At 44.1% G+C, this 15,176-nt stretch overlaps 1 protein-coding gene across 1 annotated transcript in view; it reads left to right on the plus strand.

Annotated features, from left to right (window-relative positions):
* Window positions 1–9,422: 9,422 nt before the first annotated feature.
* DERA (deoxyribose-phosphate aldolase) overlaps window positions 9,423–15,176 on the plus strand; it is a gene marked incomplete at both ends in the record, with an annotated part of 63,599 nt that continues 57,845 nt past the window's right edge. Inside the window, 3 exons of the mRNA XM_080705039.1 lie at window positions 9,423–9,462; window positions 10,819–10,916; window positions 12,226–12,373. Coding sequence (XP_080561165.1) covers window positions 9,423–9,462; window positions 10,819–10,916; window positions 12,226–12,373 — 286 coding nt within the window. The remainder of the gene's footprint in view (window positions 9,463–10,818; window positions 10,917–12,225; window positions 12,374–15,176) is intronic.

Below are 15,176 nucleotides of genomic sequence, written 5' to 3' on the forward strand. Positions count from 1 at the left end.
TTTGCAGTGTGTGGCGTGTGTACCTCTCCTCCGCCGCAGCCGCGGTTCCCTGGAAACCAAAGCCCGTGCTGAGCGCAGGGGAAATGTTTAATCTCAGCACCAGCAAACGGTACAGATTTTTTATTTTTTAAATGTTGAGACACTCCGCTTGCATCTTCTGTCTGCCTTTGTACCGCCAGGCCTTCCTCCCAAAGCTGTGTCTGAGTGGAAGTTGCTGCCGATAATTACTGCCTAGAAAAAGTTCCACTTAGCCGGCGCCCAGCTTCTTTGCGAACGTTGTTGTTGACACCTTCAGCGTCGTCTTTGAAGTCCGGAAAAATATCCAAATTAACTGCTCACGGTCCTGGTTCTGAGATTTTTTCAACTGAACGCCTTAAAAGATGTACCACTAAGCCCTCCCAGCTTAAGATAGGTAGCTGTGCGTGTGTGTCTAAGTGTGCAATTTAATTCCCGTGTCTACAGGTTGACACTGAACTAGGTAGCTAGCACGGTTAGAGATTCCTTATCTCTGATGTGGAAGGCCTTGAATAAGTATTACTTCCTACAGAATGGTGCTGTTAGCTAAGAAAATGTAAGAGTGTCACATTTATCAAGGTATTTTGCTGTACGTGTGTGTGCTCGCGCACACACTTGTAGCCTTTTATGGCCTCAGATGCCTGTTAAAAATGAAGATGCCTAGCCAGGCGTGGTTGTGCACGCTTGTCATCCCAGTACTTGGGAGGCTGAGACGGGAGGATCACACAGGTTCAAAGCCAGCCTCAGCTACTTAGTGAGGCTCTCTGCAACTTAGTGAGACCCTGTTTCCAAATAAAGTATAAAATAGGTCTGGGAGCATAGCCTGGAGGTAGAAAGCCTCTGGGTTCCAACCCTAGTACCACCAAAAAAAAAAAAAAAAAAAAAAGAAGACTGCCGGGCGTGGTCATCCCAGCATCTGGGGAGGCTGGGACAGGAGGACCGCAGGTTTCCGCCAGCCTCAGCGACTGAGTGAGGCCCTCCACAACTCAGTGAGACCTTGTTTCCGAAGAAAGAATAAAATATAGGGCTGGGGTGTTGCTCAGAGGTAGAATGCCCCTGGGTTCTATCTCCAGTACTGCAAAAATAAATAAATAAATAAATCGATAGATAGAATGAAAGAAAGAAAGAGAGAGAGAGAGAGAGAGAGAGAGAGAGAGAGAGAGAGAAAGAAACCAAAACACCAGGAGAAGACCTAGCTCTTTGTTTTTTGGGATTTTTTTGTTTGTTTTTTTGGTGGTACTGGAGGCTATCTCCGGGCTATACTCCCAGACCCATTTTATATTTTATTTGGAAACAGGGTCCCACTAAGTTGCTGAGAGCCTCACTAAGTAGCCGAGGCTGGCTTCGAACCTGCGCGATCCTCCTGTCTCAGCCTCCCAAGCGCGGGGATGACAAGCGTGCACCACCACGCCCGGCAAGACCCAGCTCTTTGGAGAGTGGACCTATGGCCTGGCCAAAACTGAGCTTCCAAAGAACTTGTACCAGAAGAGAGATTGCGGCGGGGGGGGGGGGGGGGCTGCAGAAGTCCCCTCGGGTGGTATTTTTTATTCTTTTTTAGTTCCCACGACGGTGTTGGCCGTTCCTGCTCCCCTCACCCCAGTACTGGGGACAGAGAACCCAGGGGCATTCTACCTCTGAGCTACATCCGCAGCCTGATTTTTTATTTTGAAACAGGGTCTCACTGAGTTGCAAAGGGCCTCACTCAGTAGCTGAGGCTGGACTCCTGTCTCAGCCTCCCAAATGCTGGGATGACAAGTGTGCGCCACCACGCCTGGCTTCCGTCCTTGCTTTTTTTTTATGGAGCGGGGGTTTGTTGGCTTGGATGGGGGAGACAGTGCCAACCTAGGCAGTGTCTGCAGCCAAGGATTTTAGCCCGGGTTAGAGGCCCCGCTCTCTAGGGAGCCCCTCTTCCCCAGGTGCCTTCTACCTACGTGTGCATTTATATATTGAAGCCCAGATACAGGGCTTAGCGGGCAGCATGGGGCCGGTCAGTGGGGATCTAGAGCATTTGATGTCGTCTATAAGTCGAAGAGTAGTGAAGTGGCAAATGTATGTGTGTATAATATACATGGAGCTGCAAAACATCTTTTCCTTTCAAAACTTAGCTCACCCCAGTTGAAAGGATGGTTGGTTTGTTCTCCCAATTTTTTTGGGGGGGTGTTACTGAGTATTAAACCCAGGAACATTCTACCTCTGAGCTTAGCTATACCCCAAGCCCTATTTATTATTATTATTATTAATTACTAATTATTAATATTATTATTATTATTGTTTGTTTTTGTGGTTTTATTATTATTGTTGTTTTTGTGGTACTGGGAATTGAACCCAGGGACTTTCTACCTCTGGGCTATACTCCCAGACCTACTTTATATCTTATTTAGAAACAGGGTCTCACTGAGTTGCTGAGACCCTCACTCAGTAGCTGAGGCTGGCTTTGAACCTGTGCAATCCTCCTGTCTCTGCCTCCCAAGCTCTGGGATCACAAGCGTGCGCCACCATGTCCAGCTATTATTATTTATTTTTTGCGATACTGGGGATAGAACTCAGAGGATTTCTACCTCCGAGCTACATACACCTCCAGTCCTATTTTTTGTTCTTTATTTTGAAACAGGGTCTCACTGAGTTGCTCTGGGTCTTGCTTCATTACTGAGGCCGGTGTGGAATCAGCGATCCTCCTGTCTTAGCCTCCCAAATACTGGGATTCCAAGCACGTACCACTCTGCCGAGTGTGTTGTCCCAGTTTGACAATTTGGTTATGTACTTCTAGACTGCTCTTATTAAGATTTTTTGCAACTAATTTAAATAATGGGTGGTTATTCAATTAAATGTAGCCTCCTCTTCCTTTCTTTTCTTTTTTCTTCTTCTTTTTTTTGTTTTTGTGTGTGTGGTGCTGGGGATTGAACTCAGGGGCATTCTACCTCTGAGTTACACCCCCAGCCCTATTTTATTTTTTATTTGAAAACAGGGTCTTGCTAAAGTGCTGAGACTGCTTTGAACCTGCAAGCCTACTCTCTCTCCATTATAGCTGTGTACCACCATGCTGGCTTCTTTTTCTTTGAAAGGAAATTGGGCTTTGCTATCCAGATGCTCAGGATTCAAATCCCGTTTCTTCTACATATGATTTTTGATTTTTGAGGTGTAGTTCTTTTTTCGTGTGTGTGGTGCAGGGATTGAACCCAGAGCCAGTCCACCTCCAAGCTGTACCTCCAGCCCTTTTAAAAGTTAGTTTTTTTTTTTTTTTTAATTTTGAAACAAGATCTCTTGCTAAATAGTTTCTGAGACTGACCTTAAACCTGCAATCCTCCTATCTCAGCCTCCTAAGTACAGGAATTACCCTACCGGGCTGAATTTTGAGGGTTTTTTTTTTTTTGTTTTTATGTTGTATAAATGTATGCGTAAAGGCTAGGCCACAGAGAAACTGTGAATCTTAAATGAGGAATGTGTGGCTACCTGGCGTGGTATTCTAAAGACCATGAGCCGCGATAAGATTTACGAAAAATGTTGGAAAGTTGTGACCCGAAGGTTAACAAATCACCGATGTGAACACGGACATTTGCTGACTGGAACAAAATTAGGAGATTAAGAGAAAGTCGGAAGATTCCGGATGGTTGAAGCCTCAGTGCATGCTGGGATGTGGAGCAAGTTGAAGTTAGACATGTGTCCATACCTTTATACCGACTTGCTTTACTTCATATCGAAATATGATTAAAGACAGCCACTGCGCCCCCCACCATGGGAATTTATCCGCCCCAAGTTCTTTTATTTTTCTAATTTTTTTTCTTCATCAACATCTTTGAAAATTAACCAGTGGCCACACCACAGGATAGGTGTTCATGGGGTGGGTCTCCTCAGTACCATCTTGGGCATATTTAAGATGAGTAGTCAGGAACAAGGGCTCATACAAATATTGCTTGAGAATAGCATTTTTGTTTTACTGAAATAGACATTCAAGTATATAAATTTTAATAGAAAAATTGTGGTGATTCTCCATAGGTCCTTTGAAATATACTTGCTAGAAAGGGTTGGATCGGGAGTAAAATGAATTCACAAATTTTGGGAAATGGAAGTTAATACCCTCATACAATATGCTATTTATAACTTAGTGTGTCTCATTGTAGATGTAAAACTTAAAAGTAATTGGACCTGGGAGGGGTCTTGGTTTACCTTAAGTTCATGGTAATAGATTCAAGTATAATAGATTTTTCCTGAGATGAGATTTAAAAGAGGCACTCTGTGGCACTGGTAATGGAGGAAGAGGTTTTAGGGAAAATAGGCAAATTAGATAATCTTTCATTTCCACGAACATATTTAGCCATTACTATTGTTTTGCTTTTTAGTTCTAGTTGGGAGAATTTAAATAATATTTGTGATGTTTTCCCAGGATGCATTTGGGCAGGTCTGTTTGAGCAGGTAAGTTTCCTAGCAAAGAGTTTCTCCAGCTTTTATGATTAGCACAACATACATCAGAGGTTGCAGCTTTATGGATAATATCTATTGACTCAGAGTATGATTCAGATACGTAACACAGCATTTTGAGGTTTTATAAAATTTTAATTTTGAAAAGTCCTTCACCCATATCTTTCATTAAAAGGGAAGAGTTACCTGGTTTTTGTTTTTTGTTTTTTGTTTTCTGAAGCTCTTGGTTCTAGAATAATTGATCGAATTTCAAAGGGCTAAGAGTAGGATCTTTACCCAGCAGGGTCCACAGTATTCCAGCTTCTTGATGGACTTGTCTGTGGGTCTGATGAGCCTTTCTGAACACTCGGCACGTTTCGGGGCTTGGAGAAGCTGATCAGAAGTGCTCCTAAAGCACGTTAAGTTGGGCGGCTACCGGCTTGGAGATCCAATTGTGGTTTATTTAGTAAGTCTCTGATGGTGCATCTTCATGAGAACAGGGAAATGTCTTGTGACGCAGGATTTTATTTCATTTACCTGTTACTCATTTTCATGAAGATGTTAATTTGACAGAAGAACATGAAATGGTCTACTTTTTTTGTGTGTGTGGTACTGGGAATGGAATCCAGGGCATTCTACTTCCAAGCTACACCCCCAGTTATCATTTTTTTTAAAAATTTTATTCTGTGTGTGTGTGTGTGTGTGTGCATGCGTGCTTGTGGTACTGGGGTTCCTGGAAGCCCTTCTACCTCTGGGCTACACTCCCAGACCTATTTTATATTTTTATTTGGAAACAGGGTCTCTTAAACCAGAGAGGCTGGCTTCGAACCAGTGTGATCTTCCTGTCTCTGCCTCCCAAGCACGGGGATTACAAGCGTGCGCCACCACGCCTGGCTCTTGAGATTATCCTTTTCAGAAAACCAAGAAGTGTGAACAGTGCTCCCTCCCACACCAGGACAGAGCACTCGTGGGGAACACTGGAGTTCTAGGCTGTGGTTCTGTGATGTCCGTTGTCAGGAGAGTTGGAAAACATGGAAGGCTGTGTGCCAGGCCCTCCACTGCTTTACCCTGGTGCCCTTGGGTCCGTGTTGTAGGTCTTCTCTGAGTGACCTAACCACAGGCTTAGAAGGCCATCGTGACTGGGAGAAAGGAACCGGCCAACTGGCTTGACCGTCGCCATGTACTTGCTCTGTGGCAGCTCTAAAGCCACCGGGAGATGCCCCTGTAACTCCAACCCTGAAACGACGACGTTGGCCAGAGATGGGTTCCGCCAGCCACCTGCTCACACGGATGACTAGGAATTAACTGGCATCATGGAGAGGAAAGACATGGCTTAGAAATACCCATGGCTGGGGTATTTCTTAGGGGTAGAACTCCCTTAGGTTTGATCCCCAATACTAAAAAATAGCAGCAGCCTGTAATGCTAGTATTTAGATGCTGAGACAGGAAGATGGCAGATCTAAGGTTAACCTCGTCAACTTAGTGAGATAGATCCGTAGCAAATTAGCAAGACCATGTTTAAAGATAAAATAAATAAAAATAGGGCTGAGGTTGTAGCTCAGAGATAGAATGCCCCTGAGTTCAATCTCTAGTACCACAAAAATAAATAAAAACAGTGGAATAGGTACAAAATTCCCAGGTATTTCAACTTCTGCTGTTTAGACTTCTTTATTCAAGACAAGATGTATATTTCTTTCATGTGTGGATGGCTGAGGAATACTCTGGCAGGTTAGTAGTTCTTTGAAATAGTTATTGGAAGGCTTCATACTGGGGACCTGGTAGAAGTACTTTATTTAATTTCTAAGCAGCTTTGATAAAGTCCAACAGAGGAAAAATCCTGCCTCTCCCATAGATTTAGACATATTTGAACAACAGCAAAAGATAAAAACAGGGTATAAGTAAAAATTTGGCATCGCAAGCTGGGCGCGGTGGGCACGCTTGTCATCCCAGCATTCGGGAGGCCGAGACCGGAGGATGGCGGTTCGCGGACAGTCTCAGCTACTTAGTGAGGCCCTCTGCAACTCAGTGAGACCCGGTTTCAAAATAAAGAATAAAAAATAGGGCAGGGGGTGTAGCTCGGAGGTCGAATGCCCCTGGGTTCCAGCCCCAGACCCGCAAAAAAAAAAAAAAAAAAAATCTGGCATCCCTGGTGCTATGGTGCGCACCTGTAATTCCAGTATGTGGGAGGCTGAGAGGGGAGGATTGCAGACTTGAGTCCACCCTTGACAACTTAGATCCTGCTTCAAAATAAAAAAAAAATAATAAGCCAGATGTGGTGGCACACACTTGTAATCCCAGGACCTGGGAGGTTGAGACGGGAGATTGCAGGTTCGAAGCCGGCCTTGACAACTTAGTGAGGCCCTGTTTTTAAAATAAGAAATACAATTGGGTTAGGGTTATAACTTGGAAGTAGAATGCCTTTGAGTTCTATCCCCAATACCACAAAAAAATTAATAATAAAATAGGGCTGGAGGGGTAATTTAGAAGTAGTGTGTCTCCTGGGTTCAATGTCACATACCAAGAAAACAAAACAAAAACAGCCCGTTCTTAGTGAACTCCAGTTCATTATGGCAAATGGCATTTTTGTTGCTACCAAAAACCTTTGGAGAAAATTTTAGAAAAGCAGTTGTTGGTCACTAAGCTGATGCTATCTTTGAAAAGTTAAAAGTACTCTAGCGCTGCAAATAAATTGAGCTAAACTTACCATATCGTCATCTATTATTATGATACTTTATAATTTCACTCTAATTTTTTCAAAGAATTTTAACTGAATATAAGACATATGCAGATATATAGAAAAGTATAATAACCCTCCCTATATAGTTTTTTATTTCTATTTTTGGTTTTGTTTTGGTGCTACTGGGGATTGAACCCAGGGGATTCTACCTCTGAGCCACACCCCCAACTCTTTATTTTTTTGTTTGAAAAAAGGGTCTTGATAGGTTTCTGATAGCCTTGCTACATTGGTAAGGATGATAATTTAGGAAAACTTTTAGCAACTTGGTGAGACCCTGTTTCAAAATAAAAAAGAAAACGGGATAAGGAAGTAGTTCAGAGTTAGGATGCCTCGGTTCAATCGCCAACAGCTCCCCCCCCCCAAAAAAAAAATAAGAAAAAGAAAGCTAACAATGCAGAAATAATAGACAAATATTAATGTAATTAAGAAGGGTCAGCCGGGCATAATGGCGCACACCTATAATCCCAGCATTTGGGAGGCTGAGACAAGAGGGTCACAGGTTTGCAGCCCCCCTCAGCTGCTTAGTGAGGTCCTCTGCAACTCAATGAGACCCTTTCAAAATAAAGAATAAAAATAGGGCTGGGAGCCGGGCGTGGCGGTGCACGCCTGTGATCCAGAGCTAGGGAGGCTGAGACAGGAGGATCGCGTAGGTTCAGAGCCAGCCTCAGCTACTTAGTGAGACCCTGTTTCCAAATACAATATGAAATAGGTCTGGGAGTGTAGCCTGGAGGTAGAAAGCCCCTAGGTTCCATCCCCAGTACCATAAATAAATAAATATAAATAAATAAATAAGTAAATAAATAGGAATGGAGCTGGGAGTGTAGATCAGAGGCAGAATGCTCCTGGATTCCATCTCTAGTACTGCAAAAAAATAAAAAAATAAAAATCTCTTCTCCCAGGAAGGAGATGCTAAAGGGCACTTGAATGAAAGATTAAAAGTTATGAAAGATGTCACAAAGGCCAATCACTCTTGTCTCTTCCCCAGACCCCATCAGAGGAGAACAAGGGCCGCCTGATTAAATTAAAGCGTGGCAACGTGAGGGCTGGTCACATGAGACCGCCTTACGTAATTCAGCGGCGTGGGAGGGCACGGCGGCAGGTTCTGTGGCTTAAATCTGGGGTTGGATAATTTTACGATGGTTGATGACATTTTCAGTAGTCGAGGCTGGTTCTGGGAGAGAAGTCACCGTGGTACATTGCGCAGGAGACGGTTTGCAGGGGCTTATGGTTCTAACCTGAGGTGGGAATTGGACCAAAAATTAGTTTTTAAGGGGAATGTAATCACTACACATACCGTTCATTCTTTCGTTCTGTCTTTCCTCTTGTAGATCCTGAAGTCCTGTATGTATGTATGTATTTACTTCTTTATTTATTTTGATGTGTGTGCACTGGGCATTGAACCAAGGGGCATTCTACCCCCAAGCAACACCCCTAGCCCCTATTTTGATTTTGATTTGGAGACAGGGTCTCACTGGGTTGATGACAGTCTCACCAGTACCTGGCCTCAAACCTGTGCTCCTCCTGCCTCAGCCTCCCGAGTACTGGGGTAACACGCGCGCGCCACCACGCTCAGCCCCTGAAGTCCTTTCTAATCAGAAGCAGTTGACAGAGGCTTTGCTTCGGATGATTTTTGGGAAATTCTCCATTTACTTAATGAATGTCACCCATGTGTCAGGGAATTTGCTTGGGGCTTTAAAAACCTGTAGGAGTGGGCGGATAGCCAGGCGTGGTGGCTCATGCCTGTAATCCTTGTACTTGGGAGGCTGAGAGAGGAGGATCAAAGATTTGAGGACAGTCTCAACAAGTATTGAGACTCTCATGAACTTAGGGAGACCCTATGTCAAAATAAAAGTAAAGCCAGGCTTTCTGGCGCACGCCTGTAATCCCAGTACTTGAGAGGCTGAGACAGAAGGATCGCAGGTTCAGGGACAGCCTCTGCAAGCAGTGACACTCGCATCCACCTAGCGAGACCCTGTTTTCAAATGGGAAATAAAATCTGATGGGGGAATGGAGCTTGAAAGTAGAATGCCTCTGAGTTCAATCCCCAGTACCACAACACAACAAATAAAAATAAAAATAAAATAGGGCTGAGGGTGTAGCTGGGAGGTAGAATGCCCTGGGTTCCATCCCCAGCACTGCACACACATTAAAACAAACAAACAAACAAAAAAAAACTGTCAGGGATACAAACAACTTGACAAAGGAGAGCCATTCTGAGCCAAGGGGCTGAGCTGGACTAAACTGCAAAGTTGCTCAGAGGCACAGAGAACCAGAGATGCTCATCTGGCCAGCGTCGGGGAAGGTGCCCCCAGAGGGTAACTATTCATTCATTTATTTAGCAGTGCTGGGCATTGAGCCCAGAAGCATTCTACCTCCAACTACATCTGCAGCCCTTTATTATTATTATTTATTTTGAAAGGGGGGGGTGTGTCACTGAATTGCAAAGGGCTTCACTAAGTAGCTGAGGCTGGCCGCAGACCTGCGATCCTCCTGTCTCAGCCTCCCAAGTACTGGGATGACAAGCCTGCGCTGCCACGCCCAGCAAGAGGTGACTTTTCAACTGAATCTTAACCCGGGAGCAGGAGTTTGCGCTTCACACGCGGCGAGGAAGGACATTTGGGGCAATAGGTACAAACAGAACCAGGACCAGAGACAGCGGGACCGCCGTGTCTGGGAGGGGCAGCCATCTGGTCTCAGAGCACTGCACCCCACAGGTGGCGGGGGAGCGGGAGGGCGGGGACCCCAGGAGGAGGAGAAGGGACCCCAGGACGTTGAGCACCCTGGCTTGGCTGAGACCTGTCCTGGCATCCAGACTGGGGGTCAGTAGAGTGGTAGTGAGGATTGAACTCGGGGACATTCTACCTTCCAGCTATACGCCCAGCCCTATTTTTAGTTTTAGTTTGAAACAGGGTCTTCCTCGGTTGATGAGAGTCTCACTACTGGCTGAGGCTGCCCTCGAACCTGGGACCCTTCTGCTCAGCCTCCCAAGTACTGGGATTACAAGTGTGTGTCACCGGCTAGAGGCAGACATTTTAAAGGAGCATTGGTATCAAAGGATGAATGTATCCTTTCAAGGACCCTGTAAATATAAATATAAGTATATATATGCGTGTGTGTGTGTGTGTGTGTGTGTGTGTGTGTGTGTGTCTCCTTCAGATATATATGATTTTTTTTTGGTACTGTGGATGGAACCCAGGGGCATTCTACCCCTGAGTTACACCCCCAGCCCTATTTTGTATTTATTCTTTATTTTGAAACAGGGTCTCACTAAGTTGCAAAGGGCCTCACTAAATAGCTGAGGCTGGCCGTGAACTGCGATCCTCCTGTTTCAGCCTCCCGAATGCTGGGATTACAAGCGTGCGCCACCACGCCCGGCTTGTTTGTTTTGTTTTTGTTTTTGTTACTGGGGATTTACCCCAGGGACATTCTACTTCCGAGGTACACTCTCAGCCCTTTTAGTTTTTTTTGTGTGTGAAAATAGGGTCTCACTAGGGGGCTGAGAGTCTACCTAAGTTGCTGAGGCTGGCATTGAACATACAATCCTCCTGTCATATAATAAATAAAAATAAAATAAAAGGTAGTAGAATTACAGGTGTGTGGCACCACACCCGATGGAGGACTGCATTCTAGAAAACTTTCCATTTCAAAGAGTGTCTCTCCATCCCTTGCAGACCTCAGCTGGATCTCCAAGGTGCAAGTGAACCAGCCGGCAGTTCTGAGGCGGGCGCAGCAGATCCAGACTCGCAGACCTGTCAAGAAACAGTGGCAGGTTCGAGTCCCCCCCGAGCCCTCCTTCCCCGTAGTACTAGATGCGTGGTCCCTTCCTTCCAGGCTACAATATTGAATTTCGCTCAAGACGCATCTACACTTGAAAGATTGCAGTTGTCCCTGGCTTATTTTAATAATTCATATATGATGATGATGGGTTGGAGAAAGATAACACATTTATCCAAACAAGTTAAAAATCTTATCACTCTGGAGAGGCAAAGCCGCAAAGGACTTTCAGACATCTTTATTTATGAGCGAATTAAGCAGCGTGTTTTTCTCGACACGTTTAATTCAGTTTCTTAGACATGCCTCCTTGGTTGTCTCCCGTTTTAATTTTGTAACCATAACATGTAAGCCTGGGGTGCCTACCGTGGAGGCCCCGAGGTAGAAGAGTTGACCTTCTTTGATCGCCATGTTTAACTATTACTTTTCATAAATCATGTTTTCAAAGTTCCAGAATTATGCTTGCGGTCAGCGCCTTCTTCGGCGTGTGCCGACGGCCATGCTGTGCAGGGCCAGAAGCATTCCAGAGCTCACTATGGAGGGGGCAGCACGCTGGATTTGAATCCCGTAGAGGGCTGTTCCACATTTTGCCCATCCTTGGAAATATTCTGATTTAAAAGATGAAAGGAAATTTGTCAGACTGAGTCGTGAAACACGAATATTGACTTAAAAGTTTCAGAATTGGATTCAATTTAAAAAAATAACAAAGCCGGGCGTGGTGGCGCAGGTCTGTAATCCCAGCATTTGGGAGACTGAGACGGGAGGATCGCGGTTCGCGGACAGCCTCAGCTACTTAGTGAGGCCCTCAGCAACTCAGTGAGACCCTGTTTCAAAATAAAGAATAAAAAAAGCAAGGCAGGGGGTGTAGCTTGGAAGTCGAATGTCCCTGCATTCCATCCCCAGACCTGCAAAAAAATAAAAAATAACCACAAGAAACTTGGATACTTTTAAAAATCCTATCTCATCTCTGATCATAGACGGGAGAAGTTCAGATGAAAAGCTTCTCCGGCATTTTTCCATCTCAGGGCATCTTTGGCAGGTTCCCGAGGGATGAGACAGAGAAGTTGCAAGTGGGGAGAAAGACAAAATAGGGCTATTCTTATTTTTGTTTTATGCTGGATAATGTTAATCTCTTCGGGTCCTCTTGAGTTTTGTTTATATCCAATATCATGACCCACCTTGGAACAGTATAGACGTCACGTATTAATATCCCCATTTGTCTAATGATTCTCAGCTAAGTGCGCTGAAGATTAATTGAATTTTACTTTTTTCTGCCTTTGTTGTTACTCAACCTCCCTTTCTACCAGGCTGCGTGGCTCCTGAAAGCTGTGACCTGCATAGATCTTACCACACTTTCAGGAGATGATACGTTTTCCAACATTCAAAGGCTCTGCCACAAAGCCCAATATCCAATCCGAGAAGACCTCTTGCAAGCCTTGAATATGCAGGATAAAGGTAATGCTGTATAGACTATACTTGGCGTTTACCCATTTATAATACTAATTCTTAGATCTAAGGCGACATAATTAAGGTTCAATTACTCACATTATAACAGTGGTGAAACTCTAGGATGTCTGGCCAGGTGTATGGAAAAGTAATTGAGATTCTACTTTTTCTTTGCAGTACTGGGGATAGGACCCAGGGACATTCTATCTCCAAGCTACACTCCCAGCCCTATTTTTTATTTTTATTTTGAAACAGGATCTCACTCAGTTAGCTGAGGCTGGCCATGAACCTGCGATCCTCCTGTCTCAGCCTCCCAAATGCTGGGATTACAAGTGTGTGCCACCACGCCCGGCTGAGATGATTCTTCTTCTTTCTTCTTTCTTTTCTTCTTTTGTATTTTATTTTATTTTATTTTATTTTATTTTACAGCCAGGCGTGGTGGTGCACACTTGTAATCCCAGTACTAGGGAGGCTGAGACAGGAGGATCGTGCAGGTTCGAAGCCAGCCTCAGCTACTTCGTGAGGCTCTCAGCATATTAGGGAGACCCTGTTTCGAAATAAAAATATAAAATAGGTCTGGGAGTGTAGCCTGGAGGTAGAAGGCCTCTGAGGTCCATCTCCAGTACCAAAATAAAATAAGTTTTATTTTATTGGTGCACCATAGTCTCACATCATCATGTGGGTCACGTGGACGGTGGCAGATATTCACACAGTACTTTGTCCCTCCCTCCCGCCTCCCCTTTTCCCTCCCTCCCGGTACTGAGTGTCCAGGTTAACAATGTTATATTCATATGTATACACATATTCAAATGTAGCTTTTCCCTTAATCAACCTCCGCCTTCTTCCTCCCCTCCCCTTCCATTCTAGCTTTGCTGAGGTCTCCCCTCCATTACCTGGAGTCCCTCTGGTGTCCCTAATACTCCCCAGCTTGAGCATATTAGAGAAAACATAAGTCCCTTCTCTTCCTGTACCTGGCTGATCTCACTTAACATAATGTTCTCCAGGTCTTTCCATCTTCTTGTGAATGACATGATTTTGTTCTTCTTTATTGCTGAGTAGAATTCCATTGTGCTCATTTCTCATAATTTTGCAGTCCATTCTTCTGAGATTCTTCTTTAAAAAAACAAAACAAAACATAAAAACAGGAAAGAAAGAACCTCGTCTTATTTTTAGGTCAGTTCCTCCTGTCCACGGATTGGAGTTGCTGGTGAAGAGTTTCTTCCTATTTCTTTTCAGTTCTTCAGTTTGAGAAATATTCTCTGTAGTGACTCTAGAATACCGACTCTGAGTCCCTAGCAACGTGTGAAGAAGCCAGTCTCATCACTTAATAATCTCATACATAAAAGTATTTCCTGCGAGTAAATGAAATACTTTGGAGAATAAAATGCAAATGGGAAATAGCGCATGCTTGTCTATTAGGTTAGTTACAAAAATAAAATCATATCTGCTTCTTTAGTAGACATGAGAAGGAGCTTTCTAAAGCTGCCAGAAGTATAGAACCGTAACATTTAGAAACAGAGATTTATCAGAGTTGGTTTCCTTCCTTCCTTCCTTCCTTCCTTCCTTCCTTCCTTCCTTCCTCCCTCCCTCCCTCCCTCCCTCCCTCTCTCTCTCTCTCTCTCTCTCTCTCTCTCTCTCTCTCTCTCTTTCTCTCTTTCTTTCTTTCTATCTTTCTTTCTTTCTTTCTTTCTCTTGCGGTACTGAAGATTGAACCCAGGGGCTCTGCCTCTGAGCTACATTCCCAGCCCTATTTTTTATTCTTTATTTTGAAACAGGGTTTCACTAAGTTGAGGAAGGCTCACTCAGTAGCTGAGGCTGGCCACGAACCTGTTATTCTCCTGTCTCAGCCTCCCAAGTACTGGGATTATAAGCATGCACCACCACGCTTGGCTAGATCTCTTTATTTTCTAAGCGAGGAAGCTGAGATTGAAGGCTATAGGATATTTCCACAAGGTTATTTCCTGCTACTTGCTGGGCTGGTTTTAGGAGCCAGCTCTCCTCTGGGTAGAGGGCTGCTTCCTGGCTTTTGAAAGTATTTATTATTTTGAGTTGACAATAACAGGTGTCTTACTGGGGCTGAAGGTGTAGCTCGGTGACAGAGCACATCCTTGGCATGTGCAAGGCTCTGAGTTTGGTCCCCAGCAACCAAACGAAACATAACAAACCCAAACCCAAACCAACAAACAAACAAAAAAAAACAAAAACAAAACTCACTTTTTTCATAGCAGTTATAAGTAACATCTCTGCATAAGGTCTTATGACACTGCTTGGTTTTATGGTGGCTATTTGATATTTTGATTTTTTTTTTTTTTTTGCAGTATTGGATATGGAACCCAGGGGCATTCTACCTCTGAGCTACACTCCCAGCCCCATTTTTTAGTCTTTGTTTTGAAACAGGGTCTCACTGAGTTGCAAAGGGCCTCACTGAATAGCTGAGGCTGTCCGCGAACCCAGATCCTCCTGTCTCAGCCTTTCAAATGCTGGGATTACAAGTGTGTGCTACCACACCTGGCTGATATTTTGATTTTTAAATTTAAGAGCTTCTCCCTGAACATAAGGGCTCCAGTCCAGGTTCAGATTTTATTATTTCTTGGCAAAAGAAAGCAGAAGTCCAGTTAAATGTCATTTTGCTGTAGCACGCTGCAAATTTCCCTCACATTTTTTCTCTTCTACCGACTGCCCCATTTCAATGCCGTGCAAGCTGAGATTCTGTTATCTACATGAGATAAAATCTTTTCATTGAGTGGTGGTGACCAAATCTACTCTTTAGGAAAAAAGGAAATCATAGTATATTGTTAATCTCAAAGAACGG

The sequence above is a fragment of the Muscardinus avellanarius genome (genome assembly GCF_963383645.1).
Source record: "Muscardinus avellanarius genome assembly, chromosome: 11".
Lineage (NCBI taxonomy): Eukaryota > Metazoa > Chordata > Mammalia > Rodentia > Gliridae > Muscardinus > Muscardinus avellanarius.